The sequence below is a fragment of the Lithobates pipiens genome, unplaced genomic scaffold, assembly GCF_037356315.1.
Source record: "Lithobates pipiens isolate NorthernLeopardFrog02 unplaced genomic scaffold, aLitPip1_a1.2 Scaffold_24, whole genome shotgun sequence".
Classification (NCBI taxonomy): Eukaryota; Metazoa; Chordata; class Amphibia; order Anura; family Ranidae; genus Lithobates; species Lithobates pipiens.
This window is the reverse complement of record NW_027507786.1, coordinates 7,751,470-7,778,920: the sequence shown is the minus strand read 5'-3', so window position 1 is coordinate 7,778,920 and position 27,451 is coordinate 7,751,470. Positions and strand designations below refer to the sequence as shown.

General features: G+C 45.6%; 1 protein-coding gene across 1 annotated transcript in view; it reads left to right on the top strand.

Moving 5' to 3' along the window:
• Window positions 1–25,628, top strand: part of GALNT18 (polypeptide N-acetylgalactosaminyltransferase 18) — a 543,905-nt gene extending 518,277 nt beyond the window's left edge. The window contains exon 11 of the mRNA XM_077453560.1: window positions 25,117–25,628. Coding sequence (XP_077309686.1) covers window positions 25,117–25,263 — 147 coding nt within the window. The 3' untranslated portion in view covers window positions 25,264–25,628. The remainder of the gene's footprint in view (window positions 1–25,116) is intronic.
• Window positions 25,629–27,451: the final 1,823 nt, after the last annotated feature.

The following is a 27,451-nucleotide window of genomic DNA, read 5'->3' as shown; positions in this document are numbered from 1 at the left end:
TGACAATTGCGCGGTCGTGCAACACTGTACCCAAATGGAATTTTATATAATTTTTTTCACACAAATAGAATTTTTTGGGGTATTTGATCACCACTGGGATTTCAGGTTTTTTTTTATTATATAAATGAAAAAAGAAAAAAATAAATAAATACATTTTCTACTTTGGTTTAAAAGATATCCAACAAAAATATTATTTTTTTCATAAATTTAGGCCAATTTAGGCTGCTACCTGTCTTTGTTTAAAAAAATAAATAAATTATATAATATATTATATATATATATAATATATTTTATATATATATATATATATATATATATATATATACACCCCAAAAAGTGTAAAACTAAGATTATTTTATCTATCTATCTATCTATCTATCTATCTATCTATCTATCTATATATATATATATATATATATATATATATACATACATACACATATATACACACTGAAATTTATGCATCGATGACACTGTACTGACGGCCAGACAGCTTTCATACCGAGCCGCAGGGGGCGTCGGCGGTGAGGCAGCGCTTTTTTTAGAGTCGTTTTAGCGGCGCTCTTCAGCCAATAGCAGGGTGGTTTTAACCCCCCACTAGCAGCCAAAAAGGCTCTAAATCCGCCTGCAAAACACCGCCGGAGCAGCGTTTTGCCGGCGGTATCGCAACGCTGCCCCATTGATTTCAATGTGGAGGAGCGGTGAGTTCACCGCTCCAAAGAAGCTGCTGGCAGGACTTTTTGTAATGCCCTGCCAGCGCACCGCTCCAGTGTGAAAGCTCTCGGGCTTTCACGCTGGAGAGAATGGAGCTGCTTTTTTCAGGAGCTATTTTTAGAGCTGTAGCGCCTGAAAAATGCTGGCAGTGTGAAAGGGGTCTAATGGCAGTGATCTGCGACTTATAGTGCAACTGTGATAGGGTGATGGACAATCTGGCACTAACAGACACGGACGTCATCCTACCTCCCAACATTTTGAGTTGGGAATGAGGGACACCTACCACCAAAACGTATTTAGGCATTGGACATGCCCCTTGCCACACCCCCTTAAAGGAGAATTAACCAAAAAAAATATATAAGGTTTATTAAATCCACAAGGCCTTTTTTTAACACTACTATTGCTTTTTATTGGCTTTTAAAATGTACAAATGCAGCAATTTATAATTTGGATGAAAGGTTTAGCACTGGGAAACACTTTTTGAAAGCTAAAAAGTGCATTTTATATACAACATATAGCTCACACCAAAATGAGGGACAAATGAGGGACATTGCTCAAAATCAGGGACAGTTGGGAGCTATGCTCATTAACCACTTAAGCCCTGGACCATTTTGCTGGCCAGAGACCAGGGCACTTTTTGCGATTCGGCACATTTAACTATGACAATGATAAATGGTTATCAAGCTTTTTCACAAATAAATATGGGAAAAGTGTGGGGGGCATTTGTATTCAAATGCCCCCACACTTTTCACATATTTATTTGTGAAAAAGCTTGATAACCATTTATCATTTTCATAGTAAGGTTGAATAAAGACACCAGTTCAACCTGAGTGAGTGTCTACAATTGTCCCTATCCCTGTATATTGCACACTCACATCGGTCCCTACCCTCAGGGAGCCCACAATCCAAGGTCCCAATTCATATACTAGGGCCAATTTTGGACAGAAGCCAATTAACCTACCAGCATGTCTTTAGAGTGTGGAAGGAACCCGGAGTACATGGAGGAAACCCACGCAGGCACAGGGAGAACATGCAAACTCCAGGCAGGTGGTGTCATGGTTGGGATTTGAACCAGCGACCCTTTTTACTGCTAGGCAAGAGTGCTAACCACTACACCACTGTGCCGGTTGATTTTCCTTCCACTTCACAATTCTGTGCCACTTTGTGTTGATCTATCACATAAAATCCCAATAAAAAAATATATATATTTACGTTTTTGGTTGCAACATGACAAAATGTGAAAAATTTCAAGGGGTATGAATACTTTTTCAAGGCACTGTATATAAGGAGCCCTGTGTGTATGTAAACACAGGACTCTGTACTGTGATTGGCTACAGCCAATAAGCAGGTTTCAGCCATAAGTCATTGGCCGGGACCTGTTAACAAAATCCTGCTGTAGCCAGTGACAGTGTGGATTAGCAGGGGGCATGCGCCCCTAACCCAAAACATGTACATCATCCAGCCTGCCTGTGCCGACCTGCTGCATTAAATGCACTGTGGTCGGGAGACAAGAGGTTAAATCCTACATAGTCTGGTCCCACTCTGCTAACACCAGTAACCAAAGCACACAGCAAATGTGAAAATACAAGATAAAGCGATAGCAAACCGCCGATTGAAAAAAAAAAAAAATATCCCCTGCAAGGCAATGTCATAATGTGCTAGTATGCAGATTATGAGAGACTTACCTTAAAATGAAGGCCTCCAGCAACCTAAGTGACAGAAAGCATAACAAGCAACTAACTACATACAATATGTAAAAAAATGGGGAACACAGATAAACATAAAAAAATATACGTAGGGATAGGGGAAAACACTGCGCTAAAATCAAATATACATAAAAAGCACAGCAGCCAACTGCGCTAAGATCAAATATACGTGAAAAAGTACAGCAGCCAACACTCAAACAAACAAAGTTCAACAAACAGAAATAAAAAATAGTGTAGCGCTTCTAAGGTGAAAAATATGTTGAAGGAATGCTCCTATAACAAAGAACATATAAATGTGTAAATAAAAATAAAGTCCAAAGAAATGGATGTAAGCTTCCGTGGAAGGACCGGCACAATGGTAGTCAGACCGTATCACAATACGAGGCAAATCTCATTAAACGGACATGTCCATGTACGACAGCTTATCTGGAAACATTGGGAAAGAATAGATGGGTACTTCTTACCAGATCTGTTGGACTCACACAGTCATATGACGGTTGAGTCAATAAGGCTTGGGGTCACAATCTGGGACCGAGGAGTGGATCAGAGTGGGTTCATCAGCCTGGTGGAGAGACTTCAAAAGACCGTATATCCAAATGATGAATCTCACCGATGGAACTTCGGAATGGTTAAGAAATCCAACTCAGGTATAGCTCACTGCACTCCGATACTCCAAATACCCCAAATGGAGGGGAAGATATTTAAAGGGTTTAGACCAAAAAAGAAAAAAGAAAGAAAAAGCTCCACATGGTGCGGGTTAGGGTGATAAAAAATAGTAATTTATTAAAAGTCAAAAGAGTAACAAATGACTTAGTGATCACAAAGCAATAAGGTAAAATTTAAAGTAAAAGCAATGTGGGGTGCCAACAGCTAGCCCGACGCGTTTCGACACATATGTCTTCGACAGGGGCATGTTGGGACCCACCACATTGCTAACAAATATATAGGGTGTCTAAAACAAATCCGCCTACAAAGGGGCGGGGGCTCCGCCTACAGGGGGGCGGAGGCTGTTGTCTCAGACAACCCATAAACAAATAAAATGAACAGTCTAATCAAATAAGGATAAACATGTTCAAACATAGTAACTACATACGGATATCATCCGAAGTATAACCCTCTTACTAATGAAAACAGTTACATTAGGTTTGATGACGGTAAACACTTAGTAAACAGTCATAATCATAAATGGATCACATATATTAATCTAGACCTCCTAAGATCTCCAAGAGGGGCCAGTAGACAAATAAAGTCTATGCATGACTGCATCCAACACTGATGTGGTAAAAACAGCCATGCATTGTCATTACTGTATAAAGTATAAGAAATCATCACCTGGAAAGACTTATTCCCATATGTGTTATGTCACCATAGATCCTAGCAGGCAGGGATGGTGATGTCTAATGGCGATCTGTCCTTATACTGGTTAGCTATATGTTACTCGTTTACTGGCGATGTGCAGCTAAAGGAAGTATCTGTGTCGTCATGGTAACTGTTGACACATAATATCCTATAGCACGAGAGTCCAATCAGGTGATCGGGGAACAGGGTCACGTGCAATGGGGCTGGGTAACCTCCACCAATCACCGAATAAATACATCACATGGCCAAACATGGGGGGGGCTAGGAGGGCCATACGTCAAGAGGATAGGAGGTGCTCGTGTAGGCGTAGAATGTAGTAGAGGGGAGGAACGTCCGAATTTGGCGCCAATTTGCCGCACAGTGTACGTCACCCGCCATAGGGCGTGGTGAGCGGCATCACGGCCAATCGGAACTGCCGAAAGCATGGCGATGCTGCGCATGCGTGTTAACGCAAAACGCAGTCACGTCACGTCATGCGCCTCAGAAGCCTCGTCGTACCCGGAACAAAAAAAGGGGGAGGCGTGGTCACGTCGCGTCGTACCGAACGACGGGTGGCAACGCGACCTCAGCAACCACAACGCATCCCCCTAGGTACAAATCAAAGCGTTCGGAGGAAAGAACAAAAACCCGAAAAGAGAAAAGGGGAGGGGAAACTTAACAAGCCTGTAGGCTGGTGCAATAGGAATGTCAGCAATAAGAATAAATGAATAAAATAAATAAATCGAATATTCTATACGTTCTAATTGCATGTTACTAGCAGAAAGGACCATGAGACTCCTAAGGCTTGGAAAATATATATGGGTACATTTACCAAATAACATATATCTCAGGTCATATAATTCAAAGAAGTTACCATATGGTCACACATGTCTAAATTAGAAATTAGAACATGGGACAGAGATTGGGGGAAAAAAAAAAAAAAAAAAAAAAAAAAAGGTGAACAATGTTAAAAATATGAAAAAAGATAACGTGCAGAAATGGCAACTCACAAACAATATGAGGTGTATGCCGTAAACATGGAAAGTACATAATTAATATGTGAACAAAAAGATGTATCAGGAATGATAATAATGAACTTAATTAAAGTGGAAGGTGATTGTGAAGATCTGAAATAAAAATTAAGCCTGATTAATAAAACTATTGATGTCCCAATCTGTGTTCATGCCAAAGGGGGAGTAGCACCTCAATTCATAGATCCAAAAAGTCTCGAGGCGCGACACCCCCCGTAGGCACGAATCTCCCCTCCAGCTCGGGACAAATTTGTCAATAATTTGAAAACGTGTACCCTTGGGGTCCCTATTGTGTTTTTCGAGATAGTGTCTCGGGACTGTGTGCTTGTCACAGCCTTTTTTGATTTTACTGAGGTGTTCGTTAACTCTGATTGAGAAGTTGCGAATAGTGCGGCCAACATATTGTTGGTTGCATGGACAGGTGATCAAATAAACAATGTACCTGGTGGTACAAGTGGTAAAGTGTTTCATCATGTACCTACGTGAAGTGACTGTAGATGTAAAGGAATCACTTTTTCCCTTGCCTAACATGTTGTGTATGCAGACGTTGCATTTTCTGCATGGAAAATATCCCTTACTCTGAGGGAAAAATTGTATGGATTTAGGGATATCTATTACGTTGGGGGAGATATCATTCTGTATCGACCGGGCTCCCCTATAGATAATTCCAGCTTTCTCAGGAATGGTTCCACCTAGGATTTTATCACCCGACAACACCTTCCAGTGCCTGTTAATGATTCTCTTTATCTCAGTGTGTTGTGTAGAGAAAGTGGTGAAGAAAGACCATTTAAATTTATCATTGGTTCTTGATTTAACTTTTTTCTGGATAAGGGAAGCCCTATCAGTATGTAGGGCTGTTTGGATGTCAGCATCAAGGGCGCATGGATCATAGCCCTTGTCTAAAAACCTCTTGCGAATGATATAGGATTGAGAGATGAAGTCACTGGTACTCGTGCAGTTCCGCCTAAGCCTCAGAAATTGACCCCGTGGAATGGATCCGAGCCATTGACGGTGGTGGCAACTATCGACGGGAATATACCCGTTACGGTCCGTTGGCTTAAAAAAGGTTCTCAGGACTAGTGATGGACGAACTTCCGACGGGACGTTTCGCGAACGCGAAACGCGAACGGGCACAAACGTTCGCGAAAACGACCGTTCGCCGCGGGCTCCATTGACTTCAATGGGAGGCGAATTTCGCAAACCTTTAGGTCGAATTTGCGGCCACGGGGTAATTATTAGGGGGTAGCACGTAGTCCCACCACCTGGACAATAGCATAATACATGTATGAGGTGAATTTGGGATCGATAACTACAAGCATTTTTTTTTTATTTGGGAAATTGTTCTGACAATTCAGGACTATGGAGCTAATGAAGGCAATGGAGGAGAGGGAAGGTCAGGGACCAGGGTAGGCAAACAAGAGGGTGCAGGAGATACAGAGCACTGACAGCAGCACCGTAATACAGAGCACTGACATCAGCACCGTGACATACAGCGCTGACAGCAGCTCCGTGACATACAGCGCTGACAGCAGCTCCGTGACATACAGCGCTGACAGCAGCTCCGTGACATACAGCGCTGACAGCAGCTCCGTGACATACAGCGCTGACAGCAGCTCCGTGACATACAGCGCTGACAGCAGCACCGTGACATACAGCGCTGACAGCAGCTCCGTGACATACAGCGCTGACAGCAGCTCCGTGACATACAGCGCTGACAGCAGCTCCGTGACATACAGCACTGACAGCAGCTCCGTGACATACAGCGCTGACAGCAGCTCCGTGACATACAGCGCTGACAGCAGCACCGTGACATACAGCGCTGACAGCAGCTCCGTGACATACAGCGCTGACAGCAGCTCCGTGACATACAGCGCTGACAGCAGCTCCGTGACATACAGCACTGACAGCAGCTCCGTGACATACAGCGCTGACAGCAGCTCCGTGACATACAGCGCTGACAGCAGCACCGTGACATACAGCGCTGACAGCAGCTCCGTGACATACAGCGCTGACAGCAGCTCCGTGACATACAGCGCTGACAGCAGCTCCGTGACATACAGCGCTGACAGCAGCACCGTAAGCAGCCCCAGGAGGAAGTCAGCACAGCACAGGGATGGTGTGATCCCCTCATAATAAGAACCCCCAGGAGGAAGTCAGCACAGCACAGGGATGGTGGGAGCCCCTCATAATAAGAACCCCCAGGAGGAAGTCAGCACAGCACAGGGATGGTGGGAGCCCCTCATAATAAGAACACCCAGGAGGAAGTCAGCACAGCACAGGGATGGTGGGAACCCCTCATAATAAGCAGCCCCAGTAGAAATATGACACCGCTCAACCTCTTCAAAGAGGAGGGTAGGGGCATATAGTACGGTGTGCTTTTTTGGGTCAGGGAAGTGAGCCAAATGAATTAAGAAGGTCTGTGTGCTTGATTCCAAAAATTGTTTATAGACATATACATGGTCTACTGATCACATGTGTTGAATTCCTCCGAGATCCATGCCTCATTCATTTTTAGAAATGTGAGGTAGTTAACACTGTCGTGAGCTAGGCGAGTACGCTTATCGGTCACAATCCCCCCTGCTGCGCTGAACGTCCTTTCGGACAGGACACTGGATGAGGGGCAAGCCAACAGTTCGATTGCAAATTGGGCAAGCTCTGGCCAGAGGTCAAGCCTGCCCACCCAGTAGTCTAGGGGTTCATCACTCCTCAGAGCGTCCACATCGGCCGTTAACCCAATGTAGTCGGACACCTGACGGTCTAGGCGTTCCCTGATGCTGGATCCGGATGACACCTGTCGATGGGTCGGCTGAAAGAATGACCTCATATCCGAAGTCACCAACACATCTTCAAACCGGCCTCTTCTTGCAGGCGCTGTTGGATTGGTACCCGCAAATCCTTCTCTGGGAGTGGGAATTGCTCCTCTGCCAGCGCACGCAAAAGCAGAATGCAGCATTTCTCGAAGCAAGGCCTGGAAGTGCTGCATTCTGACAGCCCTCTGCGACGGCGGTAACATTTCCGCCATTTTGTGTTTGTACCGGGGATCTAAGTACGTTGCCACCCAGTACTGGTCCTTGACCCTCATGCTTTTTATACGGGGGTCCCTATTAAAACACTGGAGCATGAAGGCCCCCATTTGCACTCAAGCGGAAGGTATGTGGTGGTGGTGGTGTTGTTGGTGGTAGTGTCTTTGGGGGTGCACATAGCAGAGAGTGAAGAAGAGGGTGCAGATCGAGAGGATGAGGAGGGTGCAGAAGAATAAGGCTGAGTGAGCCACTCAACCAAGTCTGGTGCGTCCTTTAAAGTAATTGAACGCACCTTCTGCAACTTCCCACTTTGGCTCAAGGCTGTTGCTCCTGCCCTACCCCTACCACCCCTGCGGAAGGGCCTGCCTCTTCCTCTGCCTGTCATTTTTTAAATCACCCTGTGACAAAACTCTTAGTCCCTATACCGCTGAAGGACTGCTGCAGTATAGGGCAGCGGTCAGCAGTAGTGCACGTCAACCCTATGTATTGTGGACCGATAGCGGTCCTTACAGAACAGCAGACTGTACTGCACTCAGGCCTATGTACCGTAGCACCCTATACCAAGTTACCAGTCCTTATAAGAACTTTTGTGGACCAAGCAGGTTGTGTGTTAGTGATTAGCAGACTGTACGTCAGTCCCTATACCAATGAAGGACTGCTGCAGTATAGGGCAGCGGTCAGCAGTAGTGCACGTCAACCCTATGTATTGTGGACCGATAGCGGTCCTTACAGAACAGCAGACTGTACTGCACTCAGGCCTATGTACCGTAGCACCCTATACCAAGTTACCAGTCCTTATAAAAACTTTTGTGGACCAAGCAGGTTGTGTGTTAGTGATTAGCAGACTGTACGTCAGTCCCTATACCAATGAAGGACTGCTGCAGTATAGGGCAGCGGTCAGCAGTAGTGCACGGCAACCCTATGTATTGTGGACCGATAGCGGTCCTTACAGAACAGCAGACTGTAACGCACTCAGGCCTATGTACCGTAGCACCCTATACCAAGTTACCAGTCCTTATAAGAACTTTTGTGGACCAAGCAGGTTGTGTGTTAGTGATTAGCAGACTGTACGTCAGTCCCTATACCAATGAAGGACTGCTGCAGTATAGGGCAGCGGTCAGCAGTAGTGCACGGCAACCCTATGTATTGTGGACCGATAGCGGTCCTTACAGAACAGCAGACTGTACTGCACTCAGGCCTATGTACCGTAGCACCCTATACCAAGTTACCAGTCCTTATAAGAACTTTTGTGGACCAAGCAGGTTGTGTGTTAGTGTTTAGCAGACTGTGCGTCAGTCCCTATACCGCTGAAGGACTGCTGCAGTATAGGACAGCGGTCAGCAGTAGTGCACGGCAACCCTATGTATTGTGGACCGATAGCGGTCCTTACAGAACAGCAGACTGTAACGCACTCAGGCCTATGTACCGTAGCACCCTATACCAAGTTACCAGTCCTTATAAGAACTTTTGTGGACCAAGCAGGTTGTGTGTTAGTGATTAGCAGACTGTACGTCAGTCCCTATACCAATGAAGGACTGCTGCAGTATAGGGCAGCGGTCAGCAGTAGTGCACGGCAACCCTATGTATTGTGGACCGATAGCGGTCCTTACAGAACAGCAGACTGTAACGCACTCAGGCCTATGTACCGTAGCACCCTATACCAAGTTACCAGTCCTTATAAGAACTTTTGTGGACCAAGCAGGTTGTGTGTTAGTGATTAGCAGACTGTACGTCAGTCCCTATACCAATGAAGGACTGCTGCAGTATAGGGCAGCGGTCAGCAGTAGTGCACGGCAACCCTATGTATTGTGGACCGATAGCGGTCCTTACAGAACAGCAGACTGTACTGCACTCAGGCCTATGTACCGTAGCACCCTATACCAAGTTACCAGTCCTTATAAGAACTTTTGTGGACCAAGCAGGTTGTGTGTTAGTGTTTAGCAGACTGTGCGTCAGTCCCTATACCGCTGAAGGACTGCTGCAGTATAGGGCAGCGGTCAGCAGTAGTGCACGGCAACCCTATGTATTGTGGACCGATAGCGGTCCTTACAGAACAGCAGACTGTAACGCACTCAGGCCTATGTACCGTAGCACCCTATACCAAGTTACCAGTCCTTATAAGAACTTTTGTGGACCAAGCAGGTTGTGTGTTAGTGATTAGCAGACTGTACGTCAGTCCCTATACCAATGAAGGACTGCTGCAGTATAGGGCAGCGGTCAGCAGTAGTGCACGGCAACCCTATGTATTGTGGACCGATAGCGGTCCTTACAGAACAGCAGACTGTAACGCACTCAGGCCTATGTACCGTAGCACCCTATACCAAGTTACCAGTCCTTATAAGAACTTTTGTGGACCAAGCAGGTTGTGTGTTAGTGATTAGCAGACTGTACGTCAGTCCCTATACCAATGAAGGACTGCTGCAGTATAGGGCAGCGGTCAGCAGTAGTGCACGGCAACCCTATGTATTGTGGACCGATAGCGGTCCTTACAGAACAGCAGACTGTAACGCACTCAGGCCTATGTACCGTAGCACCCTATACCAAGTTACCAGTCCTTATAAGAACTTTTGTGGACCAAGCAGGTTGTGTGTTAGTGATTAGCAGACTGTACGTCAGTCCCTATACCAATGAAGGACTGCTGCAGTATAGGGCAGCGGTCAGCAGTAGTGCACGGCAACCCTATGTATTGTGGACCGATAGCGGTCCTTACAGAACAGCAGACTGTACTGCACTCAGGCCTATGTACCGTAGCACCCTATACCAAGTTACCAGTCCTTATAAGAACTTTTGTGGACCAAGCAGGTTGTGTGTTAGTGTTTAGCAGACTGTGCGTCAGTCCCTATACCGCTGAAGGACTGCTGCAGTATAGGGCAGCGGTCAGCAGTAGTGCACGGCAACCCTATGTATTGTGGACCGATAGCGGTCCTTACAGAACAGCAGACTGTAACGCACTCAGGCCTATGTACCGTAGCACCCTATACCAAGTTACCAGTCCTTATAAGAACTTTTGTGGACCAAGCAGGTTGTGTGTTAGTGATTAGCAGACTGTACGTCAGTCCCTATACCAATGAAGGACTGCTGCAGTATAGGGCAGCGGTCAGCAGTAGTGCACGGCAACCCTATGTATTGTGGACCGATAGCGGTCCTTACAGAACAGCAGACTGTAACGCACTCAGGCCTATGTACCGTAGCACCCTATACCAAGTTACCAGTCCTTATAAGAACTTTTGTGGACCAAGCAGGTTGTGTGTTAGTGATTAGCAGACTGTACGTCAGTCCCTATACCAATGAAGGACTGCTGCAGTATAGGGCAGCGGTCAGCAGTAGTGCACGGCAACCCTATGTATTGTGGACCGATAGCGGTCCTTACAGAACAGCAGACTGTAACGCACTCAGGCCTATGTACCGTAGCACCCTATACCAAGTTACCAGTCCTTATAAGAACTTTTGTGGACCAAGCAGGTTGTGTGTTAGTGATTAGCAGACTGTACGTCAGTCCCTATACCAATGAAGGACTGCTGCAGTATAGGGCAGCGGTCAGCAGTAGTGCACGGCAACCCTATGTATTGTGGACCGATAGCGGTCCTTACAGAACAGCAGACTGTACTGCACTCAGGCCTATGTACCGTAGCACCCTATACCAAGTTACCAGTCCTTATAAGAACTTTTGTGGACCAAGCAGGTTGTGTGTTAGTGATTAGCAGACTGTACGTCAGTCCCTATACCAATGAAGGACTGCTGCAGTATAGGGCAGCGGTCAGCAGTAGTGCACGGCAACCCTATGTATTGTGGACCGATAGCGGTCCTTACAGAACAGCAGACTGTAACGCACTCAGGCCTATGTACCGTAGCACCCTATACCAAGTTACCAGTCCTTATAAGAACTTTTGTGGACCAAGCAGGTTGTGTGTTAGTGTTTAGCAGACTGTGCGTCAGTCCCTATACCGCTGAAGGACTGCTGCAGTATAGGGCAGCGGTCAGCAGTAGTGCACGGCAACCCTATGTATTGTGGACCGATAGCGGTCCTTACAGAACAGCAGACTGTAACGCACTCAGGCCTATGTACCGTAGCACCCTATACCAAGTTACCAGTCCTTATAAGAACTTTTGTGGACCAAGCAGGTTGTGTGTTAGTGATTAGCAGACTGTACGTCAGTCCCTATACCAATGAAGGACTGCTGCAGTATAGGGCAGCGGTCAGCAGTAGTGCACGGCAACCCTATGTATTGTGGACCGATAGCGGTCCTTACAGAACAGCAGACTGTAACGCACTCAGGCCTATGTACCGTAGCACCCTATACCAAGTTACCAGTCCTTATAAGAACTTTTGTGGACCAAGCAGGTTGTGTGTTAGTGATTAGCAGACTGTACGTCAGTCCCTATACCAATGAAGGACTGCTGCAGTATAGGGCAGCGGTCAGCAGTAGTGCACGGCAACCCTATGTATTGTGGACCGATAGCGGTCCTTACAGAACAGCAGACTGTAACGCACTCAGGCCTATGTACCGTAGCACCCTATACCAAGTTACCAGTCCTTATAAGAACTTTTGTGGACCAAGCAGGTTGTGTGTTAGTGATTAGCAGACTGTACGTCAGTCCCTATACCAATGAAGGACTGCTGCAGTATAGGGCAGCGGTCAGCAGTAGTGCACGGCAACCCTATGTATTGTGGACCGATAGCGGTCCTTACAGAACAGCAGACTGTAACGCACTCAGGCCTATGTACCGTAGCACCCTATACCAAGTTACCAGTCCTTATAAGAACTTTTGTGGACCAAGCAGGTTGTGTGTTAGTGATTAGCAGACTGTACGTCAGTCCCTATACCAATGAAGGACTGCTGCAGTATAGGGCAGCGGTCAGCAGTAGTGCACGGCAACCCTATGTATTGTGGACCGATAGCGGTCCTTACAGAACAGCAGACTGTAACGCACTCAGGCCTATGTACCGTAGCACCCTATACCAAGTTACCAGTCCTTATAAGAACTTTTGTGGACCAAGCAGGTTGTGTATTAGTGTTTAGCAGACTGTGCGTCAGTCCCTATACCGCTGAAGGACTGCTGCAGTATAGGGCAGCGGTCAGCAGTAGTGCACGGCAACCCTATGTATTGTGGACCGATAGCAGTCCTTACAGAACAGCAGACTGTACTGCACTCAGGCCTATGTACCGTAGCACCCTATACCAAGTTACCAGTCCTTATAAGAACTTTTGTGGACCAAGCAGGTTGTGTGTTAGTGTTTAGCAGACTGTGCGTCAGTCCCTATACCGCTGAAGGACTGCTGCAGTATAGGGCAGCGGTCAGCAGTAGTGCACGTCAACCCTATGTATTGTGGACCGATAGCGGTCCTTACAGAACAGCAGACTGTAACGCACTCAGGCCTATGTACCGTAGCACCCTATACCAAGTTACCAGTCCTTATAAGAACTTTTGTGGACCAAGCAGGTTGTGTATTAGTGTTTAGCAGACTGTGCGTCAGTCCCTATACCGCTGAAGGACTGCTGCAGTATAGGGCAGCGGTCAGCAGTAGTGCACGGCAACCCTATCTATTGTGGACCGATAGCGGTCCTTACAGAACAGCAGACTGTACCGCACCCAAGCCTATGTACCGTAGCACCCTAGACAGACCAAGTTACCAGTCCTGATAAAGAGCTTTGTGGAACAAGTGAGTTGTGAATGATTAGCAGACTGCAGCAGAAGGGCAGCAGTCAAGTATAATATTCTTTCTATATTTGGAAGAAAGAATATTATACGTGTACAAGCCTATTACCGTACCACTGATACCAGTCCTGAAAAGAACCTTTGTGGAACTAATAGTAACAGCAAGTCTTTAAAATTATCCTCACTGCCTGACACACTGCTTCCTGCCTGTCCCTATACAAATTGGCAAAAAAGAGTAGGCTGGAACGATTAGCTGGAACAGCTCTTTTGTGGACCTGATAGTAACAGCTAATGATGATGATGATGATGATGATGAAGAAAGACTAATCTGGCTGAGCTGTCCCTAAAATAGCAGCATACAGCGCTCTGTCCCTTTATCTAAACTGACAAAAGAAACTCAGGCTGCTGACCTAACACCTATACCAGTCCTGAAAAGAACTTTTGTGTACCAAATAGCTAGCGTTTTCTCTGTCCCTACTCCACACAGGATCCTTTCCCTACAGTGACAGAAGAAAGAATGTAAAATGGCCACCGGATCGGGTGTATTTATAGGTTAGGGGGAATGTCCAAGTGTCCATGAGCTGTCATGTCTCAATTGGTTGTCCTGTAACACATGATAAACGTGTCACGAAAGGTTAAAGTTCTTGTATACATTAAACACGTAAGTCCGCCGGGGCGAACGACGGAAAAAGGCGTTCGAACCCGCGGACGGCGAAAGTCGGAAATTCGCCGCGAAACGACCGCCGGGCGAACCGTTCGGCCATCACTACTCAGGACTAGGCGTTTCTGCACGACTGTGACTTCTAGGTCCAGGAAATGAATGTTAGTTGTGCTAGCCTCAAAAGTCAACTGTATACCACGATCATTGGTATTAAGGGTTGCCATGAAGTCATCCAGGGATGGCCGGCTGCCCCTCCACAAGAGGAGGATGTCGTCTATATACCTAGCCCACAATACCAGTTCCGGCCTGTCAAGGGCATAGACGACATCCTCCTCCCACTGGGCCATAAACAGATTGGCCAAGCTGGGTGCGTATTTTGCCCCCATGGCAACCCCTCTGGTCTGGGTATAAAAGGTGCCCTGAAACCAAAAATAATTGTGGGACATGGCAAATTCCAACAATTGCATAAGGAAATTTCTATGTATCACAGGGAGTGTAGAGTCTCTAGACAGAAATAGTTCAACAGCTCCTAGACCTAGGTCCTGTGGAATAGAAGTATACAACGCAGACACATCTGCTGTGACTAGAATAAGATCATCATGATATTGTATGTTCTCTAATAGTCGGATTGTGTCACCTGTGTCCTGTAAGTAGGATGGTATATTCCTTACTAAGGGCTGGAGGTAAGTATCTATGTATTTCCCTATTCGCGAGGTAATGGAATTTATACCGCTAACAATTGGGCGGCCTGGTGGATTAACCAAATCCTTGTGTATCTTGGGGAGTTGGTATATTGTCGGGATGCGTGGTGCCAGTGGAATCATGAATTCCCTCTCTTTTTTATTTAAGATGTTTAAAGAAAAACCTTCATCTATAATCTGTGTAAGTTCTTTTTTATATTTGGAGGTGGGGTCACCTGGTAAAGGGCTATAAGTGGTAACATCATTCAGTAATCTGTTCATTTCATTAATGTAACATGATTTGTCTAGTACCACTAGACCACCCCCCTTGTCAGCAGGACGGATGATAAGATTTTTTCTTTCGCATAAAGATTTGAGACCCTGAGCTATAGAAGGGTCTTGATGTACCTTTTTAATGGGCAATTTATCCAGATCATTTAAGACAAGGTTTTTAAAAACGTTAATCGATGGAGGTAAAATACCTGGATTGAACAAAGACGGATTGCTCAATCCGGAATGTCTAACAGATGTGGGGTCAGAGATCGTGTTAGTACTACTAGGTGAAGACAAAAAGTGTCTCTGAATATGTAACTTCCGAATAAATTTCTGCACGTCAATGAATGTATTGAATTTGTTAAGCTTTCTTGGTGGGACAAATTTAAGACCCTTATCTAAAATAAGTTTTTCACTCGTTGATAATATTGCTGAACTAAGGTTAAAAATACCCGCACCTACTGTGTCCGCTTTCTTTTTGTACTGGATGCGCCTCCCCCCTCTGGTGCCTCGTTTGGTTTTAGATTTCCTCCACGGATAGGGGTATCCCTGTGAAAATCCTGATGATAGGAGGGCCCTGGTGGATAATTGCGATTATATGGGGGTCTGAATGGAGGCTCATCATTATATGTCATATAAGGAGGAGGGTCCCGTTGGAAATCAAAGTTTTCATCATCCCTAAGAGGTAGGTAACGATTATAGGTACGAATGGGAGTGCTGTGTGAATAGTCATCCCTCCTATGGCTGTATTTGTCATCTCGTCGGGTTCTACTATAATCACGGGGGGTATGTTGATAGCCACCATTGGTATCTCCCTGGTATCTATCTTGGCCCCGCCCCTGATTGTTTCTGCCTCTACCCTTGTTTCGGGGTTTAGAACCTTTACCTTGATGGTTAGGGTGTTGAGCTTGGGCAGGGGATCTAAATCCATAGTCATTTGTTCTAAGGGGACCCGTGGGCCTGGGCTGGGGTGGTGGAGGTTCATAGATCAACCTTCTTTCCATCTCCATAGCTTCAGGCTGCATATTGTCTAATGTTGGGTTGTTGCCTGGTTCAGAGGCAATTTTTTTCTGCCAATTAAAGACAGAATTAGATTTATAATCATTAACATCACGATTATACTTCTTTTGTTTTTTGGTACGTTGATCTTTTTCCTCTTTCTCTAGATGGTTTTTTAGGTTAGAGGATAACGTATTATATTCCGGTGTGCCTAATGCTGGTGTGAGTTTTTCTTTAATATCTTTGATTTCTTTGTCAATGAAGGGTAACCTAGCCTGTTTTCTATCAATCAAGAAATTCAACAGTTTGATACCCATATCATTGAAATAGTTGAACCAAACGTCAAACTCCACCTCTCCTTGTTGGGGATGTATATCCCAACGTAATCCCCGAGGGACCATCTTCTCTTTAGTATATTGCCTCAAAAAGGCGATGTCCCACTGGAGATGAACCTCTGAGACCATCACATTTTTGAGTCTAATAAAGAGACCACTGACCTCAGTGTTAGTGGAATTAGATGTGAAAACGCCCTCTGTGTTGAGGGATCTAGAAGTTCTATATTCAAAAATATCCATTTAAGAGTAATAAGAAGAAAGGAAGCTGCAGTGAATAATGAGTCAAAAAAAGAAGTAGGGATAGGGGAAAACACTGCGCTAAAATCAAATATACATAAAAAGCACAGCAGCCAACTGCGCTAAGATCAAATATACGTGAAAAAGTACAGCAGCCAACACTCAAACAAAGTTCAACAAACAGAAATAAAAAATAGTGTAGCGCTTCTAAGGTGAAAAATATGTTGAAGGAATGCTCCTATAACAAAGAACATATAAATGTGTAAATAAAAATAAAGTCCAAAGAAATGGATGTAAGCTTCCGTGGAAGGACCGGCACAATGGTAGTCAGACCGTATCACAATACGAGGCAAATCTCATTAAACGGACATGTCCATGTACGACAGCTTATCTGGAAACATTGGGAAAGAATAGATGGGTACTTCTTACCAGATCTGTTGGACTCACACAGTCATATGACGGTTGAGTCAATAAGGCTTGGGGTCACAATCTGGGACCGAGGAGTGGATCAGAGTGGGTTCATCAGCCTGGTGGAGAGACTTCAAAAGACCGTATATCCAAATGATGAATCTCACCGATGGAACTTCGGAATGGTTAAGAAATCCAACTCAGGTATAGCTCACTGCACTCCGATACTCCAAATACCCCAAATGGAGGGGAAGATATTTAAAGGGTTTAGACCAAAAAAGAAAAAAGAAAGAAAAAGCTCCACATGGTGCGGGTCAGGCGATAAAAAATAGTAATTTATTAAAAGTCAAAAGAGTAACAAATGACTTAGTGATCACAAAGCAATAAGGTAAAATTTAAAGTAAAAGCAATGTGGGGTGCCAACAGCTAGCCCGACGCGTTTTGACACATATGTCTTCGACAGGGGCATGTTGGGACCCACCACATTGCTAACAAATATATAGGGTGTCTAAAACAAATCCGCCTACAAAGGGGCGGGGGCTCGGCCTACAGGGGGGCGGAGGCTGTTGTCTCAGACAACCCATAAACAAATAAAATGAACAGTCTAATCAAATAAGGATAAACATGTTCAAACATAGTAACTACATACGGATATCATCCGAAGTATAACCCTCTTACTAATGAAAACAGTTACATTAGGTTTGATGACGGTAAACACTTAGTAAACAGTCATAATCATAAATGGATCACATATATTAATCTAGACCTCCTAAGATCTCCAAGAGGGGCCATACAAAATATACAAAAAAAAGGATGGTTAACCAGGACTGGGATCAGAAACAAGGGAGGCAGATATAAGGAAGCAGGATGCAGGGCAGGAGCAAGATGAATGGCAAGCAGTAAATGGCGAGCAAACCAAAATACTGAAACTCTAGGGGATAGTCGGAGGAGGAGGAACTAAATACCCTTGCAGCAGCCAGCATCAGGTGCAGACTGATTACTGGGCTCTGCTGGCTGCCGGGAGGGTATTTAGTTCCTTCTCTACTATTCCCTGGTGCTTCAGTGTTTTGTTTTGCTAGCAATTAGGTAGAGACTGATTACTGGGATCTGCTGGCTGCTTGTGGACACCAGAACTACAACCCTCAGCTCAGAGAACCAGTGCCACCAGAAGGTGAGCCAGGTCCTGACAGCTTATGTGCCAACAAAAAACATACTGATGGGGAGAGAAACAGACAAGCTCATCAGTCTACTGCGTCTCTTCCTACTCTCCAGTCACAGGCTGGGAGAAGGACAAGACCTGTAAAGCCCCGCCATACACACGATCGGAAATCCCGCCAGCAAAAGTCTGATGAGAGCTTTTGGTCGGATATTCCGACCATGTGTATGCTTTCATCGGTCTCTTGCTGGTGGAATTTCCGCCAGCAAAAGATTGAGAGCAGGTTCTCTATTTTTCTGATGGAAAAAGTTCCAATCAGAAATTCCGATCGTCTGTAGCAATTCCAACGCGCAGAATTCCTATGCTTGCTCAGAAACAATTCAACGCATGCTCGGAAGCATTGAACTTCATTTTCTCGGCTCGTCGTAGTGTTGTACTTCACCGCATTCTTGACGGTCGAAAGTTCAGAGAACTTTTGTGTGACCGTGTGTATGCAAGCCAAGCTTGAGTGGAAATTCTGTCTGAAAAACCATCCAAGATTTTTCCGACAAAAACTCTGATCGTGTGTACGGGGCATTAGTGTTGCTTAGCTGCTGCAGAAAAGAAAAATCAGGTCTCCTGCCCTGCCAGACAGTGTAAATATCAGGACTGGATGGACATGAATACAAATCCTTTCACAGGTAAAAACCGCTTTATGTAACTCATTGGTGTGTTTAGTGGTTTACCTGTGCAGTGGTAACAATGTCTATAAGATATTGCCATAGACTGCAATGCATAATAGGAATATCGGCATAACTGTACAAAGAACCACCACTCCAATACAATCACAAGAATTGTTTTACATTTTTTTCTAAAATCAGCAAACAAGGATACACCCGCCCATACAAATTAGTAAGATATACCTAGATCTATATATAAACTTCTTCACAGCAAATTAATTCTACCTCTGCTTATTATTACCGTGCTATTTATACCCGAAACTCGTCCATTTTTCACTTCAGTTGCTCTCCATAAAGCACTTTTGCCGGCTACGTGCGAATAACATCAAAATGATTTTCCTCCAGGCAGGAAATGCAATTATGTACAATGCACACTCATTAATTAGTGACCTTCCTGTGTTTACATTACAATCAGCTCATTAAGCAGAAAGGTTCGGGAGAAATTGCATGGTGAGAGGGGGTAGGTGGCCAAGCGTAGACCAGTCATACAAGTCTATTGTGTTTGTGCTCGTGGTTGCACAGCCGTTCCTGAGGGACTGCAAGTCCCAGCATGGCGAGGCTTTAATGCACTCAGCAGATTGATGCTCACAGCTGGCATAGCTCACCTTAGACAAGATTCAAAAAAACGATTTCAGGCAAATTAATTAGCTTTTCTAATGCTTTCAAAATCAAAAAGTATTTATTTTTTTACTTTAGCTTGTAAAAGAAAAAAAAAAAGAAAAAAGTGAAATCCTTCATTAAACTGCATGGTCACACACCAGCTGAAAGGTAAAAATCAGACCTTTAAGAGGGAGTGTCTTCCCTGATGGATGGAGGAGGAGGTCATGTTTCCTTGCCTCCTGCCGCTCTTACAATTGAACTTTTTTTTTTTTTTTTATCTGTCATTTATTTGAGCTACAGAGCAGCACTTCTGCATTTTCTCGCAATTATGGTTTTAGTTTTCACTGCCTGCTAGCAGTGTCACATGGAAGAGGGTATAAGCTTCCCTGTACTTGGAAGCTCCAAGGATGGTCATATGGTAGAGGTCACATTTTGCCCTGTACCCAGAAGCCCCAAGTATGGTCACTGTCTCACCTGCAGAAAGCACTGTTACATGATGGAGGTTACATGTTGCCCTGTACCTGGAAATCCCAAGCACTGTCATATGGTTGAGGTCACATACTCCCCAAGTACTGTCAAATGGTGGAGGTCACATGCTCCCCTGTACCTGGAAGCCCCAAGTACTGTCACATAGTAGAGGTCACATGCTCCCCTGTACCTGGAGGCCCCAAGCACGGTCACATAGTAGAGGTCACATGCTCCCCTGTACCTGGAAGCGCCAAGTACTGTCACATGCTCCCCTGTACCTGGAAGCGCCAAGTACTGTCACATAGTAGAGGTCACATGCTCCCCTGTACCTGGAAGCCCCAAGTACTGTCACATGCTCCCCTGTACCTGGAAGCGCCAAGTACTGTCACATAGTAGAGGTCACATGCTCCCCTGTACCTGAAAGCCCCAAACACTGTCACATGCTCCCCTGTACCTGAAAGCCCCAAACACTGTCACATGCTCCCCTGTACCTGAAAGCCCCAAACACTGTCACATGCTCCCCTGTACCTGGAAGCCCCAAGTACTGTCACATGGTGGAGGTCACATGCTCCCCTGTACCTGAAAGCCCCAAACACTGTCACATGCTCCCCTGTACCTGAAAGCCCCAAACACTGTCACATGCTCCCCTGTACCTGGAAGCCCCAAGCACTGTCACATGCTCCCCTGTACCTGGAAGCCCCAAGCACTGTCACATGCTCCCCTGTACCTGGAAGCCCCAAGCACTGTCACATGCTCCCCTGTACCTGGAAACCCCAAGCACTGTCACATGGTGGAGGTCACATGCTCCCCTGTACCTGGAAGCCCCAAGCACTGTCACATGGTGGAGGTCACATGCTCCCCTGTACCTGGAAGCCCCAAGCACTGTCACATGGTGGAGGTCACATGCTCCCCTGTACCTGGAAGCCCCAAGCACTGTCACATGCTCCCCTGTACCTGGAAGCCCCAAGTACTGTCACATGGTGGAGGTCACATGCTCCCCTGTACCTGGAAGCCCCAAGCACTGTCACATGCTCCCCTGTACCTGGAAGCCCCAAGTACTGTCACATGGTGGAGGTCACATGCTCCCCTGTACCTGGAAGCCCCAAGTACTGTCACATGGTGGAGGTCACATGCTCCCTTGTACCTGGAAGACCCAAGCACTGTCACATGGTGGAGGTCACATGCTCCCTTGTACCTGGAAGCCCCAAGTACTGTCACATGGTGGAGGTCACATGCTCCCTTGTACCTGGAAGCCCCACTGCATTAGAGCAACTAAGTGGAGAGATGGAGGGGGAGAGTGGATGAGTAAATATTCCTTGCTGAATAAAGGAAAAATGAATGCAGCCGCCACATCTAAGAATTGGTAAGCTGCAATATAATAAATATTGGCGTTTGGGTTTAATACCGCTTTAAACTGTTGCCACTCTTATGCTTTGTTTGCCATTGAGAACAGCGTGGGTGGATCAGAAGAGCACAGATAATAGTTTGTATATGTTTTCACACATAAAAGATACACCGTGTTCTTCAGCGACGTACATCACTGCAGTCACCCCTTCCATTGTCTCCCGTACTTAGGAACCAATCTTCGTTTATCAGCCTGATGTAAGAACGTCTATTGTATACGACACAAGTGGAGAAGCTGAAAGATGTTTATTTCCACCAGTGAAGTGGAACATTAATATCCATATACTGCACTAAACCGTTCTGGATGTAGATCGATGGCGTGATATGATAATGTAACTCCGATTACAGCGATTATACAATCAGCAGACTGCTGTCATGTATATTTTATGTGCCTTTCTCTCCCTCTTCTCCTGACGAGGTTTTAAAACAAATTTTCATAACGAAATAGTAATTATTTACCAGCGTGAAGTCTTGTCTCGCTCATCCGAGATCTGACTTTACCAGGGCGGTGAACGGCTCGATATTTTAAGATCACAGCTAATGCCGAAATGCTAATGCGTTTCATCCCTTAACAGTTCCACCAGTGATGTCAAAATTTGTCAGATTAAAGTGAAACTTCAGTCATTTTTTCATCTCTTTCTATGCATGAAATCTTCTGCCCTTGTTGTTGTTTTAACTTTGGATAGTAAAACGTTTTTGTTTTTTCTGCCAGTAAATCCCTTATACAGCCCACTTCCCATTTCTTGTCTGGTCATTAGCCTAGGCTTATGACATCATGCACAACTCTCTCTCTCATAAGTGTTTGCCAGGAAGGGGGGGGGATGAGTCATAAGAGGGCCAATGAGATCTGCAAAGCTGGAGGTGTGTGTCTGTGTGAATCCAGGAAGTCAACAGGCAGCAGCTTCAGCTGCCCACAGTTAAAATGGCTGCATCCTGACTCAGTGGAGGGAGATTTCTGCAGCATATTTGGCAAATACAGAATCACAGTATACAGTGCAAAAGTATTCACACCCTTGGCATTTTACCTGTTTTGTTACATTACAGCATTTAGTTCAATGTTTTTTTAATCTGAATTATATTTGATGGATCAGAACACAATAGTCTAAGTTGGTGAAGTAAAATTAGAAAAATATATACATAAAACAATTTTCCCTATTTCCTATCACACACATAGGTTGGACTTGATGGACTTGTCTTTTTTCAACCTCACCTACTATGTAACTAGGGAACTTTGAAGGGGGCTGGGATGAAGGTAAGGGGGGGGGGGGCTGTAAAGTGGGGTGCCAGGAAGGGGATTGGGGTGCAAGTAAGGAAGGATACAAGTAGGGGGGAACTGTGAAGGGGACTGGGGTGCAAAAAAGGGGGGCTGTGAAGGGGACTGAAATGCAAGTAACACCCCTTTCACACCAGGGCATTTTGCAGGCGCTATAGCGTTAGAAATAGCGCCTGCAATCCGCCCTAAAGAAGCTGCACCATTATGTGTAGTGTGAAAGCCCCGAGGGCTTTCACACTACAGCGGTGCGCTGGCAGGACGTCAGAAAAAAGTCCTGCCAGCAGCTTCTTTGGAGCGGTGTGTTTACCGCTCCTCCACCGCTGCTCCCTATTGAAATCAACGGGGCAGTGCTGCATCACCGCCGGCAAAACGCCGCTATTGTGGCGTATTGCCGGCGGTTTTAACCCTTTCGCGGCCGCTAGTGGGGGCTAAAAGCACCCCGCTAGCGGCCAAAATGCGCCGCAAATCCAGCGGTAAAACGCCGCTAAAAATAGCGGCGTTTTACCGCCGACGCAATGGGCAGTGTGGTGTGAAAGGGGTCTAAGGGAGGCTGTACAGGGTACTGAGGTGCAAGGAGGGGGGGGGGGGGCTGTGAAGGGGACTAGGATTCAAATAAAGGGGGGCTGTGAAGGAGACTGGGCTGCAAGGAAGAGGGGCTGAGGACACTGATGTAAAGGGTGGAGGTCTGTAATGTAAGGTGGGGGGGGAGGGGGCTGTGATGTGAAGGGGGACAAAGGACATTTAAGTAAAGAAGGCCCTGTGATGTAAACGGAGGCTATGATGTAAAATTGGGGGACTTGGATGCAAAGTGGGGCTGTGATGTTAATAAGGGGCTATATTGTAAAGGGGGGTTCTGCGATGTAAAAGGAGGGGGGGTGGGCTGTGATGTGAAGAAACCGAGTCAGAGCACAAACATTCAGACCTCGGCTGGATGAAGTTTAATGACCGGACCTTCATTATTATTATTCAGGATTTATATAGCACCAGCAATTTACGCAGCACTTTACAATATAAAAGGAGACAATACAGTTACAATACAAGAGGCTTAAGAAGGCCCTGCTCAGAAGAGCTTACAATCTAATAGGGTGGGGCAGGTGGTACAAAAGGTTAGAACTGTGGTGAATAATGAGCTGATGGAAGTGGTAGAAGATTAGTTGGAGACGTGATAGGCTTCCCTGAAGAGATGAGTTTTCAGGGATTGCCTGAAGGTAGCAAGATTAGGGGATAGCCGGACCAGTGGAGGTAGCGAGTTCCAGAGGATGGGAGAGGCTCTGGAGATGAGAGAGCTTGAGAGTAGGTGGTCTTGAGAAGAACGGAGGGGAAGATTTGGATGATATTTGGAGACAAGATTGGTGATGTAGCTCGGGGCAGCGTTGTGAATGGCTTTGTATGTTGTGGTTAGTATTTTGAATTTAAAGCGGGAGTCCGCCGGGACTCCGCGTTTTTTTTTTTTTTTTTAAAGCCAGCAGCTACAAATACTGCAGCTGCTGACTTTTAAAAATAGTGACACTTACCTGTCCAGCGCGCCCGCGATGTCGGCACCCGAAGCCGATCTCCAGATCGTCACTCGGGTGCTGCCGCCGCCATCTTGGGTATGGGAATCAGGAAATGGAGCCTTTCGGCTTCATTTCCCGGTTCCCTACTGCGCATGCGCGAGTCGCGCTGCGCAATAAGGACGGTCCCCGCTGCCTCTGGAATCTGTGTGTTTCCCAGCAGGCAGCAGGGCACTTGCGGAAAGGGGCGGGCACTTGCGGAAAGGGGCGTAATCTACGCCCCTTTCCGCAGAGAGCTATCCCGGAAGTGGGTGCAGTTACCTGGATTATCCAGGTAACTGCACCCCCCTCCCCCCTGAAAGGTGCCAATTGTGGCGCCGGAGGAGGGGAGGATTCCGATGAGCGGAAGGTCCATTTTAGGGTGGACCTCCGCTTTAATTCGCTGGGTGATTGGGAGCCAGTGTAGGGATTGGAGGAGAGGGTTGGCAGATGCTGATCGGTTGGCAAGGTGGATAAGTCTGGCAGCAGCATTCATGATAGACTGAAGAGGGGAGGAGCCTATAGAGAGGCAGGCCAATGAGAAGGGAGTTGCAATAGTCAAGGCGAGAGATAACGAGGGAGTGAAGAGTGAATGAAGAGCTTGGTGGTTTCATTTGTTAAAAAGGGGCGAATTTTATAGATGTTACGGAGGTGAATTTTATGAATTTTAGTTGAATACCCCCAACATAGAACAGCTTTAAAACCTTAATCAAAGTTTAAAATTGTTCAGGAAAAAAAAAAAAAAAAAGGAGGGGGGGGGGGCGGTGTTTCACGACACCATTGCTTTATTCCAAAAACATGAACATTTCCCAAATAACACTTTGCAGTATTTGTTTGGCTGGCTGGTATGCGTTGACAGATGAATTCCCCCGCACTCATCCTGTTTTTCTCTTTGTTCTAGGGAGGAGCGATACAAAACAAGAAGTCCAAGCGTTGTCTGGAACTTCAAGAAAACAGCGACAATGAGTTTGGCTATCAGCTGGTGCTTCAGAAATGCAGCGGACAGAAATGGAGCATTACAAACTTTCACAAAAATATAGTGACATAGCGGAGCGCACGCGCAAGGCCTGCCCGATCCCTCCTCCCTCCCACAGGGGGGCGCTGTACAGTACAGCTCAGCACAGACCAGGTTCTCTTTACACTACTTGATTCCTTTGCTACTGTGTAGCAAAAAAAAAAAAACGTCAGACCTTTGCCTGCTGTACTTTTTTTTTTTTTTTCTAGGGGCGAGCGTGCGGACTGGTTCAGGGGCTTTAGAGTTTTTATTTCAGAATATTTTATGATGTTTTTAGATGGGTTTGAATGATGGGGTGACGGTGGAATATATTGAGATATTTTGCAACTTTACAAAATGTAAATAAGTTACAAAATTGAAGATATTTATATCCGACAATAAATTTTATGGATTTAAAACTTGGAGTGTTTTTGTTTTTTTTTGTTTTTTTTTTACATTGGAAGGTACGCTACAGTCAAGATAACTTAAAGGGGTTGTAAAGGTTTGTTTTTTATTTTCTAAATAGGTTCCTCTAAGCTAGTGCATTGTTGGTTCACTTACCTTTTCCTTCGATTTGCCTTCTAAATGTTTTTTTTCTTTGTCTGAATATCTCACTTCCTGTATCTCCTCAGTAAGCTTCTCACCATCATCCGAGCTGGTGGTTAGTCAGCCAGAACAGCTTACTGAGGAGGAACAGGAAGTGAGAAATTCAGACAAAGAAAACAAAGAAAAAAAACATTTATAAAGGGAAATCGAAGGAAAAGTTAAGTGAACCAACAATGCACTAGCTTATAGGAACCTATTTAGAAAATAAAAAACTAACCTTTACAACCCCTTTAAACTTTGGAATGCAGACATGAAGGCTTTAGTCCCCCCCCCCCCCCCCACTCCCTTTATGTCAGCAATCTGGGAACCCCTTTTACCGTCTCTCTAACCCTCATTCCAGTATCCAGGTGGATCTCACCCTGCACCAGTGATTGTGAACCTCGGCACCCCAGATGTTTTGGAACTACATATCCCATGATGCTCAGGCACTCTGCAATGTAGTTGAGCACCATGGGAAATGTAGTTCCAAAACATCTGGGGCACCAAGGTTCGCCATCACTGGCCTACACTGTCTGGGTGGAATGATCTCCTACCTGTCAGTATCTATAAAATTCTGGGGTGGCACAGCCAGAGACATTGGAGGGGATACAACGTTATAGGAAAGCCCACTGACCACCAATGATTGGGGCAGGAGGGAAAAGGATATTTAGTACTGCCGACCACCAATGGTTAGTACAGAAGTGGTAAAGATATTTAGTGCCATTGACCAAGGTTTGGGGCAGCAGAAAAAAGGGGGGGGGCAAGCTCTAGTGCCATTGACAACCAATACATGGGAGAGGAGGGGGGAGGAGTATTTATTTTGCCTTTTGCTAAAGAAATTATCTTTTGTCCGGAGTTTTTACAGTGCCTTAAAGTATTCGTACCCCTTGGAATTTTCCACATTTGGTCAGGTTAAAATCAAAAACGTAAATGTATTTTATTGGGATTTTATGTGATAGACCAACACAAAGTGGTACATACATTGTGAAGTGGAAGGAAAATGATTTTTCAACATTTTTTACAAATATGCGAAAAGTGTGGAGTCAATACTTTGTAGAATCACCTTTCACTGCAATTACAGCTGCAAGTCTTTTTGGAGAGGGACATTTTTGCCTATTCTTCTTTGCTAAATAGCTGAAGCTCTGTCAGATTGGATGGAGAGTGTCCGTGAACAGCAATTTTCTTGCGTCAGATTCTCAATTGGATTTAGGTCTGGACTAACACATGAATTTTCATTCCTTCATCTAAACCATTCCATTAACAGGTTTTCTTCTAAGATTGTCCTGTATTTGGCTCCATCCATCTTCCCATCAACTCTGACCAGCTGAAGAAAAGCATCCCCACAACATGATGCTGCCACCACCATGTTTCACAGTGGGGATGGTGTGTTCAGGGTGATGTGCAGTGTTAGTTTGCCATCACACATAGCGTTTTGCTTTTAGGGCAAAATTTTAATTTTGGTCTCCTCTGACCAGAGCACCTTCTTCCACATGTTTGCTGTGTCCCCCACATGGCTTCTCACAAACTGCAAACAGAACTTCTTAGGACTTTCTTTCAGCAATGGTTTTCTTCTTGTCACTCTTCCATAAAGGGCAGATTTGTGGAGAGCACGACTAACAGTTGTCCTGTGGACAGATTCTCCCCCCTGAGCTGTGGA